At 33.3% G+C, this 15,398-nt stretch overlaps 3 protein-coding genes across 3 annotated transcripts; 2 read left to right on the forward strand and 1 right to left on the reverse strand.

Moving 5' to 3' along the window:
• Nucleotides 1-559: 559 nt before the first annotated feature.
• Nucleotides 560-3,919, forward strand: LOC114389988 (receptor-like protein EIX2). Its single transcript, XM_028350680.1, has one exon. It carries the CDS (start codon nt 590-592, stop codon nt 3,917-3,919), a length of 3,330 nt encoding a protein of 1,109 aa, XP_028206481.1. The 5' UTR covers nt 560-589.
• A 1,966-nt stretch (nt 3,920-5,885) lies between these two features.
• On the reverse strand, nt 5,886-8,249 carry LOC114389989 (receptor-like protein EIX1). Its single transcript, XM_028350681.1, has one exon. The coding sequence runs from the start codon at nt 8,247-8,249 to the stop codon at nt 5,886-5,888; it is 2,364 nt and encodes a 787-aa protein (XP_028206482.1).
• Nucleotides 8,250-12,688: 4,439 nt separating this feature from the next.
• On the forward strand, nt 12,689-15,222 carry LOC114389990 (receptor-like protein EIX1). The gene has a single exon (XM_028350682.1). It carries the CDS (start codon nt 12,700-12,702, stop codon nt 15,220-15,222), a length of 2,523 nt encoding a protein of 840 aa, XP_028206483.1. The 5' UTR covers nt 12,689-12,699.
• Nucleotides 15,223-15,398: the final 176 nt, after the last annotated feature.

Below are 15,398 nucleotides of genomic sequence, written 5' to 3' on the forward strand. Positions count from 1 at the left end.
TTCCCGATTTTAATCTTACTGAGTTGTTTCATATCAGCAAAAATATAATGAGCAATAATTGTTTTCAAAACTAACGTATGCATTTGTGAATTTAAAAACAAGTGCAAAGATTTTTTTATTTCTTGGGACAAGTGCAAAGACTTAAAATTGTTAGTCTACACAAAACATTCATGTAAACACAAATTAATCTTGCATTTCTTGAATAACACATCATATTTTTTGGTGTGCTTAAATAATTTGATTACACAATTATATAATTATTGATTTTTTTATTATAAATTCTATATTTTTTCCATGAAGAATGGTAAGTTTAAATTGCTTATCACCTGGGTGTAATAAAGGAATTTAAAATATATAAGCCTCGTATACGGAGTCTTCGTATTTTAATTTTTAAAATAAAGTTTTTTTTAAGAGAAAATATCCTTATTTTGTTGTCTTCGATAAGTGAACGAAAATTAACACAACTCTGTCATCTAGCCATACTATCAGCTATATAAATCCTGCCGCAGGCTCCATCTTTCATACTTCACCATTTAAGAGAAAACTGATCACAGTAATCGATCTTCGTTTTACTCTTAGTCATTTCATAATGAGTTGTTATTTTCTGAAACTATTTTATGCACTTTTGCTGCTTTTATTGCATGCTGCTGGATCCATTCTTGGATTCAACAGCCTTCCCAATAGTGCAGAAATTAAGTGCATTGAGGCTGAGAGACAAGCACTCCTCAACTTCAAACATGGCCTCATAGATGGCTATGGCATGCTGTCTACATGGAGGGACGATGGCAATAACGGAGACTGTTGCAAATGGAAAGGCATTCAATGCAACAATCAAACTGGTCATGTTGAGATGCTTCATCTCCGTGGTCAGGATACACAATATTTGAGTGGTGCAATCAATATCTCTTCATTGATTGCCCTTGAAAATATTGAACACTTGGATCTCAGCTCTAATGCTTTTCCATGGAGTTATATCCCAGAACACATGGGCTCGTTCACCAACTTAAGATATCTCAATCTCTCTGCTTCTTCATTTGGTGGGAGTATTCCTTCTGATATTGGAAAGCTTACACATTTACTGTCTCTTGATCTACGTAAGAATTTTTATCTCCATGGACAAATCCCTTATCAACTTGGAAACCTTACACATTTACAATATCTTGATCTAAGTGATAATGATCTAGATGGGGAACTCCCTTATCAACTTGGAAATCTCTCACAGTTGAGGTATCTTGATCTTGCGGGGGGGAATTCATTCTCGGGAGCATTTCCTTTCCAAGTTGGGAATCTTCCTTTGTTGCACACTCTTGCACTTGGTGGCAATTTTGATGTGAAATCTAAGGATGCAGAGTGGTTGAATCATCTTTCTTCCTTGACAAAACTTAGGCTAAGTTCACTACACAACCTTTCCTCTTCTCATCACTGGCTACAAATGATCAGCAAGCTTGTTCCAAACTTAAGAGAGTTGAGGCTAGTTGGTTGTTCTCTTTCAGATACAAATATTCAATCTCTGTTTTATTCACCTTCCAACTTTTCCACTGCTCTTACCATCCTTGATCTTTCTTCAAATAAGCTCACATCCTCAACATTTCAACTGTTGTCAAACTTTAGCCTTAATCTTCAGGAGCTTTATCTTCGTGATAATAACATTGTTTTGCCATCTCCTCTCTGCCCAAACTTTCCGGCTCTTGTTATCCTTGGCCTTTCCTATAATAATATGTCATCATCAGTCTTTCTAGGTGGTTTCAACTTCAGCTCAAAACTTCAAAATCTGGATTTGTATAATTGTAGTCTTACGGATGGAAGTTTTCGTATGTCATCTTCTTTCATTATGAGTTCTTCATTTTCTCTTGTTTCCCTTGATCTCTCCTCAAATCTGTTGAAATCATCAACTATATTTTATTGGCTCTTTAACTCCACCACCAATCTTCATAACCTTTTCCTTTATAATAACATGTTAGAAGGTCCCATTCCAGATGGATTTGGGAAAGTAATGAACTCTCTTGAAGTTCTTGACCTCTCCGGTAACAAACTGCAAGGCGAGATTCCATCTTTCTTTGGTAACATGTGCGCATTGCAGGTTTTAGACCTCTCAAATAACAAGTTGACTGGCATGTTACCTAACGGGGAATTTTCTTGCTTCTTCCGAAATTCTTCATGGTGCAACAGAGACATATTTAAGGGCTTGGATTTATCTTATAACCGGTTGACTGGCATGTTACCTAAAAGCATTGGTTTTCTATCAGAGTTGGAGTATCTTATCTTGGCTGGGAATTCTTTGGAGGGTGACGTCACTGAATCCCATCTTTCTAATTTTTCCAAATTAAAATCCTTGTACATATCAGAGAACTCATTGTCTCTGAAATTTGTGCCGAGTTGGGTTCCTCCATTCCAATTAGAATCATTGGGAATCAGATCTTGCAAGTTGGGCCCCACTTTTCCTAGTTGGCTCAAGACTCAAAGATCGTTGTATGAGCTTGATATCTCTGATAACGGGATTAATGACTCTGTACCAGACTGGTTTTGGAATAAGTTGCAAAATATGGGATTGTTAAATATGTCTTCCAATTATCTCATTGGTGCAATTCCTAATATATCATTGAAGCTTCCTAACAGACCGTCTATACTTCTGAATTCCAATCAGTTTGAGGGTAAAATTCCGTCATTTTTACTACATGCTTCCGAGCTGATGCTCTCTGAAAATAATTTTTCAGATTTGTTTTCATTCTTATGTGACCAAAGCACAGCTTCAAATTTGGGCACTTTAGATGTGTCACACAATCAAATAAAGGGGCAACTGCCAGATTGTTGGAAATCAGTAAAGCAATTACTGTTCCTTGATTTAAGCAGCAATAAATTGTCAGGGAAGATTCCTATGTCCATGGGCGCCCTTGTTAATATGGAAGCCTTGGTTTTACGAAACAATGGTTTAATGGGTGAGTTGCCTTCTTCTTTGAAGAATTGCAGCAGTTTATTTATGCTGGACCTGAGTGAAAATATGTTGTCGGGTCCAATACCATCATGGATTGGAGAAAGTATGCAGCAATTGATAATCCTGAACATGCGAGGAAATCACCTCTCAGGAAATCTACCCATTCATCTCTGTTATTTGAACCGTATTCAATTGTTGGATCTTTCAAGGAATAATTTGTCAAGAGGAATTCCATCATGCTTAAAGAATTTCACTGCAATGTCTCAACAGAGCATCAACTCAAGTGACACTATGTCTCGTATATATTGGTATAATAACACTTACCATGCAATTTATGGTTTCTCATCGGGAGATTATACGCTTGACATAACATGGATGTGGAAAGGTGTGGAACAGGGGTTCAAGAATCCAGAGTTAAAGCTCAAGAGCATTGATCTTTCCAGTAACCATTTAACCGGTGAAATACCAAAGGAGGTCGGATATTTGCTTGGGTTAGTTTCTTTGAATCTATCAAGAAACAATTTGAGTGGAGAAATTCCTTCTCGGATTGCGAATTTAAGGTCACTAGAATCACTTGACTTGTCAAGAAATCACATCTCTGGGAGAATTCCTTCTTCTCTTTCTGAAATTGATTATTTGCAAAAATTAGACTTGTCACACAACTCTCTTTCTGGAAGAATCCCATCAGGAAGACATTTTGAAACCTTTGAAGCCTCTAGTTTTGAAGGAAACATTGATCTTTGTGGTGAACAACTTAACAAAACTTGTCCTGGGGATGGAGATCAGACAACAGAAGAGCATCAAGAAACAGCAGTCAAAGGTGATGATTCAGTTTTCTATGAGGGATTATACATGAGCTTGGGGATTGGATACTTCACTGGATTTTGGGGCTTATTAGGGCCATTACTACTGTGGCCTCCTTGGAGAATTGCTTACATGAGGTTTCTGAACAGATTAACAGACTATTTATATGTATGCTTATTGTGAATGTGGGAATTGTTGCTGATCGCTCCAAGGCAAAAAGGTATGTTCTAGATTTATTTGTCAATTTCATGGTTTATGTTCTGACTTAGTCTTATTTTACATATATCAAGAAATTGCTTCACTGGATCAAAAAGAGCAATATGGATTTCACTTAGAGGAGGCCAAGAATAATAATAATAATTTAATCTAATTATTATTTAACTTGTAATTTTTTTTAAAATTTTTACAAAGAAAAAATATACAACTATATTAAGCATAAAAACATTACTATCTAATTAATTTTATCATTTATATGAAAATTAATAAATAATTTTTTATTCCTAAATACTAGAAACATAAACTCTTTCAAATATATTAATTAGACATTTATGGAAGAAACAAATAGATGCATTTTTTAAAATGATTTTCCATAATTATAAATGTACACTTACACATTACAAATATTTTATTATTATCTTTAATTTCTTTTTATCTCACTTTTTACTATCACATTATATTACCTATTATACATACACTTCTCTTTCTTTTTTCTTTTTGTCGCCCTAAGTGTCAACTAAGATGACATGTATTATTTTTCAATATTTTTTTTCATAAATTTTAAGGGGACCGTAATTCTTTTAACATGGTATTTTAAATACACTTTGTGAAAAACTTGGGGGCCATGGTCCCTGCATGTATACTTCCATTTTCAATTTTATATGAAAAAATATAATTATGTTTATATCTTGTAATTAATCCAGCACATTAATTGTTGTAAAAAAAAATGCTGATTGTTGCAGATGTGCTGCAGACTTCTGATCAGAGAAGAAACCATTGTTGGCAGCTACAAATGCGAGATAATTTCTTTAATATAGGAGTTTACAATGTTTTGTATTTAAGTAATGAACTGCAAAATCTTGTTTCCAGAAAGTTAGTATGCTATTGTTGTATTTATTGTATTTGTAATGCTGTTTGTTTTTCATTATTGTGCTTAGATCTGTGATATCTAAAATTTCACCACTTCATATTCATCTTCAACAATGCTTTCTACTATATTCTCCTAGTGCAGCTATACTTAACTGTGAATCAAATTTGTGCATGAGAAGAAGAATGCAAGATACCCTATTTGTTCCTAGTTACTACCAGTGTATTTGCATCCTTGTGTTAGACCCCCTCTGTACATGCACTTTTGCTTTGCTAAAAATTGCATCAAGCTAGTGTTAGGTTGCTGGACTTATCACATTTTATCTATTTATCTCAATTATCACGAAAATAGAAAAGAGTATATCTGTAAATGAAATTCACACAATGAATGCTAATTTGAAATTCTCTCTCTTCCGTTGCACCAATATGAGAGTGCCAATTAGATCCCATCATCTAGTCCTTATTTTCGTAAGAAAAGGGAAAGGATCATAGGCAGTCTAAAACACAACTTCATTTCATGCAGTTTTGCCATTTCTTTTGCAATTTTCATTTTTTTATTTGTATTCTGCCATTTAAATTGATACACTTTTCTAAATGTTGTAAACTATCAAACTTCTAGTTTTATAAGAAGTCTGTCTGCAATAAATGGTATCATTAGTACTTAGTACATATTCTCACTGCTATCACTGAAAATATCTGTTGGAGACTACCTTTTCAAGAGAGGAGTGGACCACGTATGGTTCATCATGGGCTTAGCCTGTCAAATCATGATCATGATTCGTTGAAGGTTCACCACAAGTATTTACAATAAATCTATTGCAATACTAATTTTTCTTTTTTCTGCAGCTTTAGGCGAAGTCTCCCTAATTTAGGAATAAATGTCTTAATTCTAATCACTAGTTAGCAATTACTCTATCATCACCATCCATCTTATATCTCTTGTATCCTCTATTCTCTTTCGTTTTATTTAAAGAGATTCTCAATCCTAAAATAGTGTTCTCCGTCTCTAGTCTTCATGTTTTTCTCTATATTCAATGAGATTTCGGGTAAAGCCAGATGAATACATTTATAAACTAAATGTCAATGTTGGTAGTCTGCTTTCCATCATCGCAGTAAAGTTCCTTAGACAAGTTGGAATTCCTTTTGACAAGTTATTTCTTGAAAGATCCAAGATATGAATTTGCCTCAAATAACAGAGATGAACAGGAACACTTCCATTAAAGTGGTTTACACGCAAGCTCAAGATTTGTAATTGTTGTAAACTTTGTCCAATCCATGACGGTATTGGACCAGACAACAAATTTTCACTCAAGTCTAGTATATCTAAACGAGTGCAGTTCTTCAAGGTGAATGGTAGGTCTCCAATAAAATTGTTGTGTCTTAAGACCAAAGCTTCCAAATTAACAAGTGTACCCATGGACTGTGGAATCTTGCCTGACAATTTATTATTGCTCAGATCAAGAAATTCTAATGTATTTAGATGTTCCCAACAGTTGGGCAGTTGTCCCATTATTCGATTACTTGATAAGTCCAAAGTGTGTAGGTTTGTACTTGCTCTTTTTCCACACAAGAATGTGTTTAAGCCTGAAATCTTATTGTTGGAAAAATCTAATGCATAAGCGTGGGATAAAAAAGCAGGAATTTCACCTTCAAGTTGATTTGAATTTAGAATTATAAGTTTATAGTCATCAGTAAGCTTGATCGGGAAATTCGGAATTGTACCTTTGAGACTGTTGTAAGACATATTCATCAAACTTATAGACTGTAACTTGTTCCAAAACCAGTCTGGCACAAAGTCATCAATCCCAGCATCAGAGATATCTAGAAAGCCCAAGTGACTTTGAGTTTGGAGCCAACTTGGGAAACTAGGACCCAACTTGCAAGAAGCTAGTCCCAAATTATATAATTGGAAAGGTGGAACCCATGTAGTACCAAACTTTAGAGACAACGAGTTGTCTGTTAAGTCTAACTCCTCCAATTTGGACAAATTTGTGAGATGCCATTCATTGATATCACCCTCCAAGTAATTATCCTGTAGGTGAAGAGACTCCAACTCATGTAGCAACCCAATGCTTTTAGGTATTTCTCCAGTTAACCGATTATTGGAAAGATGTAATGTCCTCAAAGATGTAAAATTTGAAAGATTAGGTATTGGACCTTCTAACGAGTTATCATTAAGGTTAAGGGTGACAAGAGGAGATGAAGAATTTTGAATGGAAGCAGATAGCACAACACTTTCATCAGTGAGATTACAATCAACTAGACTCAACTCTCTCAAGTTTGTTATAAGCTCACCGATCATTTGTTGCCAGTAACGAGAGGAGCCAAGATTATGCAATGATGTCAGGCCAAGAGTTGTTAAAAAAGAGAGAGAAGATAGCCACTGTGCATCGTTAATTTTAAGATCAAAATTGCCTTCAAGTCTAAGAGTATGCAAGATAGGAAGATTCCCAGCCCGGAAAGGTATTGGCCCGGAAAGATTAAGTCCTCTAAGACAAAGATATTGCAGTTGTGAGAGATTTTTAAAGTGATAAGGGATCTCTCCATGAATAGCCACATTATAACTTAGATCTAGATATCGTAATGCTGTAAGCTTCCCTACTTCAGAAGGGATTTCTCCAAGAAGAGAATTTCCACTCAGATCTAGATGTTGCAAGCTTGTAAGCATCCCTACTTCAGAATGGATTTCTCCACGAAAAGAATTGAAGCTTAGATCTAAGTGTCGTAAGCTTGTAAGCTTCCCTACTTCAGAAGGGATTTCTCCGTGAAGAGAATTTCTACTTAGATCTAGATGTTGTAAGCCTGTAAGCACCCCTACTTCAGAAGGGATTTCTCCACTAAGAGAATTTAGGCTTAGATCTAGATGCTGTAAACTTGTAAGCTTCCCTAGTTGAGAAGGTATTGCTCCATCAAGAGAATTCCATTTAAGATCAAGATACTCCAACTTTGAGAGATTCCCCAATTCATAAGGAATTCTCCCACCAAACCTCGACCATGATAGATCAAGATATTTTAAGTTGGTGAACGAGCCCATAAATTTTGGGATGTAACTCCCTTCAAAATCATTATTGCTAAGATTCAAATATTCAATATTTTGCAAGTCAATCAATGAAGAAATATTGATTACACCTGACAAACGTTGTGGGTAGTGACCATGAAGATCAAGCTTGGAGACGTGACCTGTTTCATTATTGCATTGAAGGCCTTTCCATTTGCAACAATCTCTGTTATTTTCATCATCCCTCCATGTAGACAGCATGCCAGAGTCATTTACAAGGCCACGTTTGAAGTTGAGGAGGGCTTGTCTCTCACTTTCAATGCATTTCACACGTGAGATCTCCGATGTAGAGTTCAATCCAAGAATGGATATTTCAGTATGCAAAAAGCACACTAACAATGCAAACAAGATTTTGACAAAGTAACCACCCATTAGGATTTTTCAGATATGAATTATGGTTTACCAGTTATGCTGTATTGAACACAGCAGCAAGATTTAAGTAGTTACTATACTTGTACGGCACAATTTCTACGCCCTTTGTTTTCATTCGCTGTTCCAAGTCTAGAAAGCAAGAAAGTTTCAAAAGGTAGAGTTATTTGAATGAAAAGAAAATTAAAGGAAACTCTTGTCGTCAAAATGAGAAAATGGAATAGAGTTGAATATGAGAAACACAATTACTTCTTTATTATATATTTCTTGGTTTTAAATTAATATATCAAGCAGCAATTAGATCTTAGATGTAAAAAGAATATCGAATTCTAATGGAACTTCAATGTTAGCACAGCTTAATAAAAACAGAGGCACGGGATTTAAGTAGTTAGCACAGCTTAATTTCTTCGCCCTTTGTTTTCGGTCGCTGTTCCAAGTCAAAGCAAGCAAGAAAGTTTCAAAGGTAGAGTTGTCAAAATGAGAACATAGGAATAGAGTTGAAAATGACAGACATAATTATTTCTTTATTATGCATTTCTTGGTTTTAAATTAACAAGTGGGTTTTAGATTTAAAAGTTCTTGAATTATAATGAAACTTTAATGGATAATATATTCATACTAGTATATTAACTACGTTTAAATACTTTATGAAAAAACTTTCTAATAAGAATACTTATGAGAGGAAAAGACCATTTTTATAAAGATTTGATAATTAAAAAACACATGCTACAGGGATTAAAAAAAAAAAAAGATCGCATGAAAGAAATTTTAAAAGAATATTTGGACGTACTAGTTAGGATTTGAAGAAAAATTTAGTATAAAAACTAAAATTAAATCGTTTTATATTCGTGTTAAAATATAACTTCTATTGATTTAAACCTTAAAATTTATTTTTTTATCAAAATCCTACATAAAATAAAAAAATTATAATTTCTTCATAAAAAAAAACCTTCCATCTACTTATATAACACAACAGTGTTAAGTTTATATGTTACCAATCGTATTAGAGAGGACATGAAATCTGCCACATCAATATCATACCCATTTCGTATTTTACTCATTCAGTTTCTATATAGAAATTTTATTTTACTCATTCCAATAAGTTATTTATAGGGGTGTTTGCCGGTTGACTTAAATTGAATTGGATTAAACTTTTTATTCAACCCGATCAAAAATTTATATGTTGGGTTATGGGTCAGGTGTTACAAATCCAGCTAAATCGGATCACAAACTGGTTGAATCGAATTGGATTAATGGGGTGTGAATATTTTTTATTTTGTAAAAATAATTTTTTTTGCACAATTTGTTTTTATCTAAAGTTTTGTAAGTATAAAATAATTAAATAAACTCAAAGAAATTAAATTGTGACAATATTTAATTTATAGAATTAATGATTTTACTATCAATACGGTGTTTTTAAGTTAAAACATCATGATAGTTTAATAAAATAATTTAATAAATTATATGAGTTAAAAATTAATGTATTTTATATTTAATAATTAATTTTTATATAATAATAAATTTAATTATATGATATGAATTGGATTAGGTAAAATTTTAAAAATAAAACTCGTTACCAAATTAATTATAATCGAATCTTAATTTAATTGTGTCGAAATTGATCCTAATACTTGTAATCTAATCCAATATAATTAGATCAAATTAAATGATAGGTAATCTTAAACCCATGAAAAATCCTATTGTGACAAGATGTACATTGAGTGTGGACATCTTAAGTTTTTTTTTTATAGAAAAAATACTGGTAGTAAGTAATAAATATATTAAAAATTAAATAAATATATACATAAAAGTATCTTCTTTTAAATTACTTACAATATTATTTTCTATGTTAGTAACACTTAGATAGTATTTGTCCAAGCTTATTATTAACTCTTCTTCTAAAAGTAAAAGTTACGCCAAACACTCAAAATGGAAATGCTCTTTTGCACCCAACATTTTACTTCCTCAAATATAACAAAATTCAATCTTAGTCTTACTCACTTATCACATGACATAATAAAATATTGGAGCATATATTCGCTACCTAACAAGTTGTTTATTTTATATGATATTATTGTTTTTTTACCAATAGAAAAGATCTACGTATTATGTTAAGTAATTTCAAATTATGTTTTATTTATAATTAAAAAATTTTATTTCTTGTCTCAATCAAAATAATTGAACTTAAATTTTAATTGAAACATAAGTAAGTGAAAATAAAAAGTATAAAACTGTGTGTCTTTGAAAAGTTTCTTAAAATTAAATCATTAAAGTAAAATGTGTATGAGTTGCTTTTATACGGACTAATTAATTGAAAAAATAAGGAACTCGTAATTTTAAATAAATTAAAGGTTAAAATATAAGAGAGATCTTGTATCAAATTAATTGAGTCGGGTATGATTTAAACCTACTGAATGACAAGTATTTTATTAGCTTAAATATATTTAAGGTATATGCTAAATGTTTTGGATTCCTATTAAAAAAAATTATTGTTGTAAGTGCCTAATATATTAAAATTTTTATTTTGAATTTAACTAACTCATGATAATGACTCAAAAATAAAAGTTTAATATATAAGCAGCCAAAATAATGAAAAAATGAGTAAGGACATAGAACAAAGCTAAGTCATTTATTAGAGACCTTAAACATATTTAAACTTTATTTTTTTTAAAATATATTAAAACTGCATATTGTATTTTAAATTCAAATTTAAAACCTTGTAAATTGAGAAATTCACTGTAACTGTAATTAAGATATTGGAATGTGATGGTAATCGTAGTAGATATTCAACAATCTCAAAGATTCTTCAAAACTATTTCCTAAATTTTAATTTTTTAAGGTAATTTATATTTTCATGTTTGTATCAATATGATTTTATCAATATTTTTAAAAATAAACCGATCAAGACCAAAGGTTCAAGTTTCATTGGTTTAACTATATTAAAATATGGTAAAATTAAACAAGTATTAATTAATATAATAATAATAATAATAAAATAATACATACACTAGTATTAAGTAAATATAATATCATAACTTTATGACATTCGAAAATAAAATAAAACACTATTTTATAGATTTTTAATTAGCATTTAAAACGCATGAAAATAAAATATATCATAATACTTAATTTTAAATTTTAATAAATGATGATTAATGTTAGAGTGAACCTGAAATTATACTACTTACTAATAAATTAGTGGACACACATGACTTTTAATATATTGTTAAATTAATTTGTGACATTTATATATTTATAGACTAAATTGATGATTTTAAGGTTAGAGGAAGAACTATATTATCAGCTAGTGCACAGTTTAGATACTAAATAGGCAATTTATAGTTTGATTTTTATTTTGTGGCATTGTTTTTGGGTACAATTTTTTATGGAATTTTTTTCTTTATTGGTTTGATATTTTTGAAACATCATAGCAATTTATCTGATATTGGACAAGTGGCCCCAAGTGTGGAAAAATAACAAAGTGTAGACTCAGTTTTTCAACAACTTATTTCCCTGGGACCAATAATAATTGCTTGTTTGACATGGAATGGTCAATATAGACGGAGGGTGTAGAAATTAAGCCTTTCGTACAATTATACCAACTACATTAACCCTGTTGCTGTGTTTTCAATACATCGCAAATAATAATTCGAAGTGTTTTGTGTTGTTCTTCTACTCTTATCAGAGTTTATAGCATATATAGCAGAAATTACATATCTGGAAAATTGTAATGGGCAGTCACTTTCTCAAAATTTTGTTTGCAGTGTTAGTATCCCTTCTTGGATTCAACTGGCCAGCACAGAGTTCACATGTGAAATGCATAGAGAAGGAGAGGCAGGCACTACTCAACTTCAAACAAGGCCTCATAGATCACTCTAGCATGCTGTCCACATGGAGGGATGATGACAGTAACAAAGATTGCTGCAATTGGAGAGGCATTGAATGCAACAATGAAACAGGTCACGTACAAATACTCGATCTTCACGGTTTGAATACGCATTTTTTGACTGGTCTAATCGATCTCACTTCTTTGGTTTACTTGCAAAATATGGAGTATTTGGATCTCAGTTCGAATTATGATTCCAATAAAAGTAAACTCCCTGAACACCTGGGCTCTTTCAGAAGCTTAAGATATCTGAATCTATCATATATGAATTTTGATGGGGAGATTCCTTGTGAAATAGGAAATCTCTCAAAGTTGGAGTATCTTGATCTTAAAGTAAGTTCTCTCCGGGGACCAATCCCTTCTCAGCTAGGGAAGCTTACATGTTTACGATATCTAGATTTAAAGGGCAATTATGATCTCCATGGAGAAATCCCTTATCAAATTGGGAATCTCTCACTGTTGAGGTATCTTGATCTTGGGTTTACTTCACTTTCCAAAGCAATCCCTTTCCATGTTGGGAATCTTCCTATCTTGCATACTCTTAGACTTCCTGGCAGTTTTGATCTTATGGTTAACGATGCTAAGTGGCTATCTTCTCTCTCTTCCTTAACAAATTTTGGCCTGGATTCAATGCCAAATCTTGGCTCCTCTGGTCACTGGCAACAAATGATTGCTGAGCTTATTCCAAACTTAAGAGAGCTGAGACTAGTTCGTTGTAGTCTTTCTGATCATGATATTTCACCGTTGTTTCGTTCTCATTCCAACCTTTCCACTTCTCTTTCCATCCTTGACCTCTCTGATAATATGCTGACATCATCAACATTTCAATTGTTGTTCAACTATAGTCATAATCTCCAAGAGCTTCGTCTTCGTGGTAATAATATTGATTTGTCGTCTCCTCACCATCCAAACTTTCCCTCGCTTGTGGTCCTTGATCTCGCTGTTAATGACCTCACATCATCAATAATTTTAGGAAATTTCAACTTCAGCTCCACCATACAAGAACTTTATCTAGAAGAGTGCAGTTTTACTGATAAAAGTTTTCTTGTTCCATCTACTTTCATAAAAAAGTCTTCATCTTCTCTTGTCACCCTTGATCTCTCCTCTAATCTATTGAAATCATTGGCTATATTTCACTGGGTTTCCAACTTCACCACCAATCTTCATACACTTTCTCTTGATCATAACTTGTTAGAAGGTCCCATTCCAGATGGATTTGGGAAAGTAATGAACTCTCTTGAAGTTCTAACCCTTTCCTCTAACAAACTGCAAGGTGAGATTCCAGCTTCTCTTGGAAATATATGCACATTACAGGAATTAGACATTAGCAGTAACAACTTGAGTGGGAAAATTTATAGCTTTATTCAAAATTCTTCAATTTTGTCGTCTTTGAGGAGATTAGATCTTTCCAATAATAAATTAACGGGTGAAATACCAAAAAGCATTCGTTTGTTATATCAGTTGGAGAGTCTTCACCTAGAGAAGAATTATTTGGAGGGTGATATCAACGAATTGCATCTCACAAATTTGTCCAAATTGATGGAATTAGACTTAACAGACAACTCATTGTCTCTAAAGTTTGCTACTTCCTGGATTCCATCTTTCCAAATATTTCATTTGGGACTAGGTTCTTGCAAGTTGGGACCTAGTTTCCCAAGTTGGCTCCAGACTCAAAGTCAGTTAAGCTTTCTAGATATTTCTGATGCTGAGATTGATGACTTTGTACCGGATTGGTTTTGGAACAAGTTACAGTCTATAAGTGAGTTGAACATGTCTAGCAACAGTCTCAAAGGTACAATTCCAAATCTACCAATCAAGCTGACTGATGTTGATAGATTTATAACTCTAAATTCAAATCAACTTGAAGGTGAAATTCCTGCTTTTTTATCACAAGCGTACATGTTGGATCTTTCCAAAAATAAGATTTCAGATTTAAATCTGTTCTTGTGCGGAAAAGGTGCAACCACAAAAATCAACACATTGGATTTGTCAAATAATCAAATAATGGGACAGCTGCCTGACTGTTGGGAACATCTAATTTCATTAGCATATCTTGATCTAAGTGATAATAAATTGTCAGGGAAGATTCCACAGTCCTTGGGTACTCTTGTTAATTTGGGAGCTTTGGCCTTACGAAACAACAGTTTAACTGGAAAGCTACCATTCACATTGAAGAACTGCACAAGTTTATATATATTAGATGTGGATGAAAATTTGTTGTCTGGTACAATACCATCATGGATTGGAAAAAGTCTACAACAATTGGAAATCTTAAGCTTGAGAGTAAATCGCTTCTTTGGAAGTGTTCCTGTTCATCTCTGCTATTTGATGCAAATTCATCTGTTAGATCTTTCAAGGAATCACTTGTCTGGAAGAATTCCAACATGTCTGAGGAATTTTACTGCAATGATGGAAAGACCAGTAAACAGATCTGAAATTGTAGAAGGCTATTATGACTCTAAGGTCTCATTGATGTGGAAAGGCCAGGAACATGTGTTTTTCAATCCTGAGTATCTTTTAATGAGCATTGATCTCTCAAGTAACAACTTAACGGGTGAAATACCGACAGGGTTTGGGTATTTACTTGGATTAGTTTCTTTGAATTTATCAAGAAACAACTTAAATGGAGAAATTCCTGACGAGATTGGGAATTTAAATTTGTTAGAATTTCTCGACTTATCAAGAAATCATTTCTCAGGCAAAATACCTTCTACTCTTTCCAAAATTGATCGTCTTTCTGTGTTAGACTTATCAAACAACAATCTGATTGGAAGAATCCCCCTGGGAAGACAGTTGCAAACCTTTGATGCCTCTACTTTTGGACGAAATCTTGGTCTTTGTGGTGAGCAACTTAACAAAAGTTGTCCTGGAGATGAGACAATAGCAAAGCCTCAAGGACTAGCAATTGATGGTGAAGATGACAATTCAATTTTCTATGGAGCATTATACATGAGCATTATTCAATTTTCTTTTCTTTTTCTTTACGCCCTCAGCATCCCTACCCTCCTTTCTTCTCTGCATTCTCTCTTCCTCCACCGGCAACGACCTGCTTTTCGTGTGTTTTTCACGCAGTTCTCAAGACCAGGGTAAGTAATGACTGTGGACTGTTGCTGGAATTCCTTGCAGGTATCATCCCGCTAAGCCTTGCACATAGGCTTAGCCGGAACAAACAAGGGGAAGAGCAAAAAGGAGGAGCGCGCTCAGCCGCCACGAAACGCAAAGGCCATCACGACGCCCGCGCTTAGCCAGCACAGCCGTGCTAAGCG

This window comes from Glycine soja, chromosome 16 (genome assembly GCF_004193775.1).
Source record: "Glycine soja cultivar W05 chromosome 16, ASM419377v2, whole genome shotgun sequence".
In the NCBI taxonomy this organism is placed as follows: domain Eukaryota; kingdom Viridiplantae; phylum Streptophyta; class Magnoliopsida; order Fabales; family Fabaceae; genus Glycine; species Glycine soja.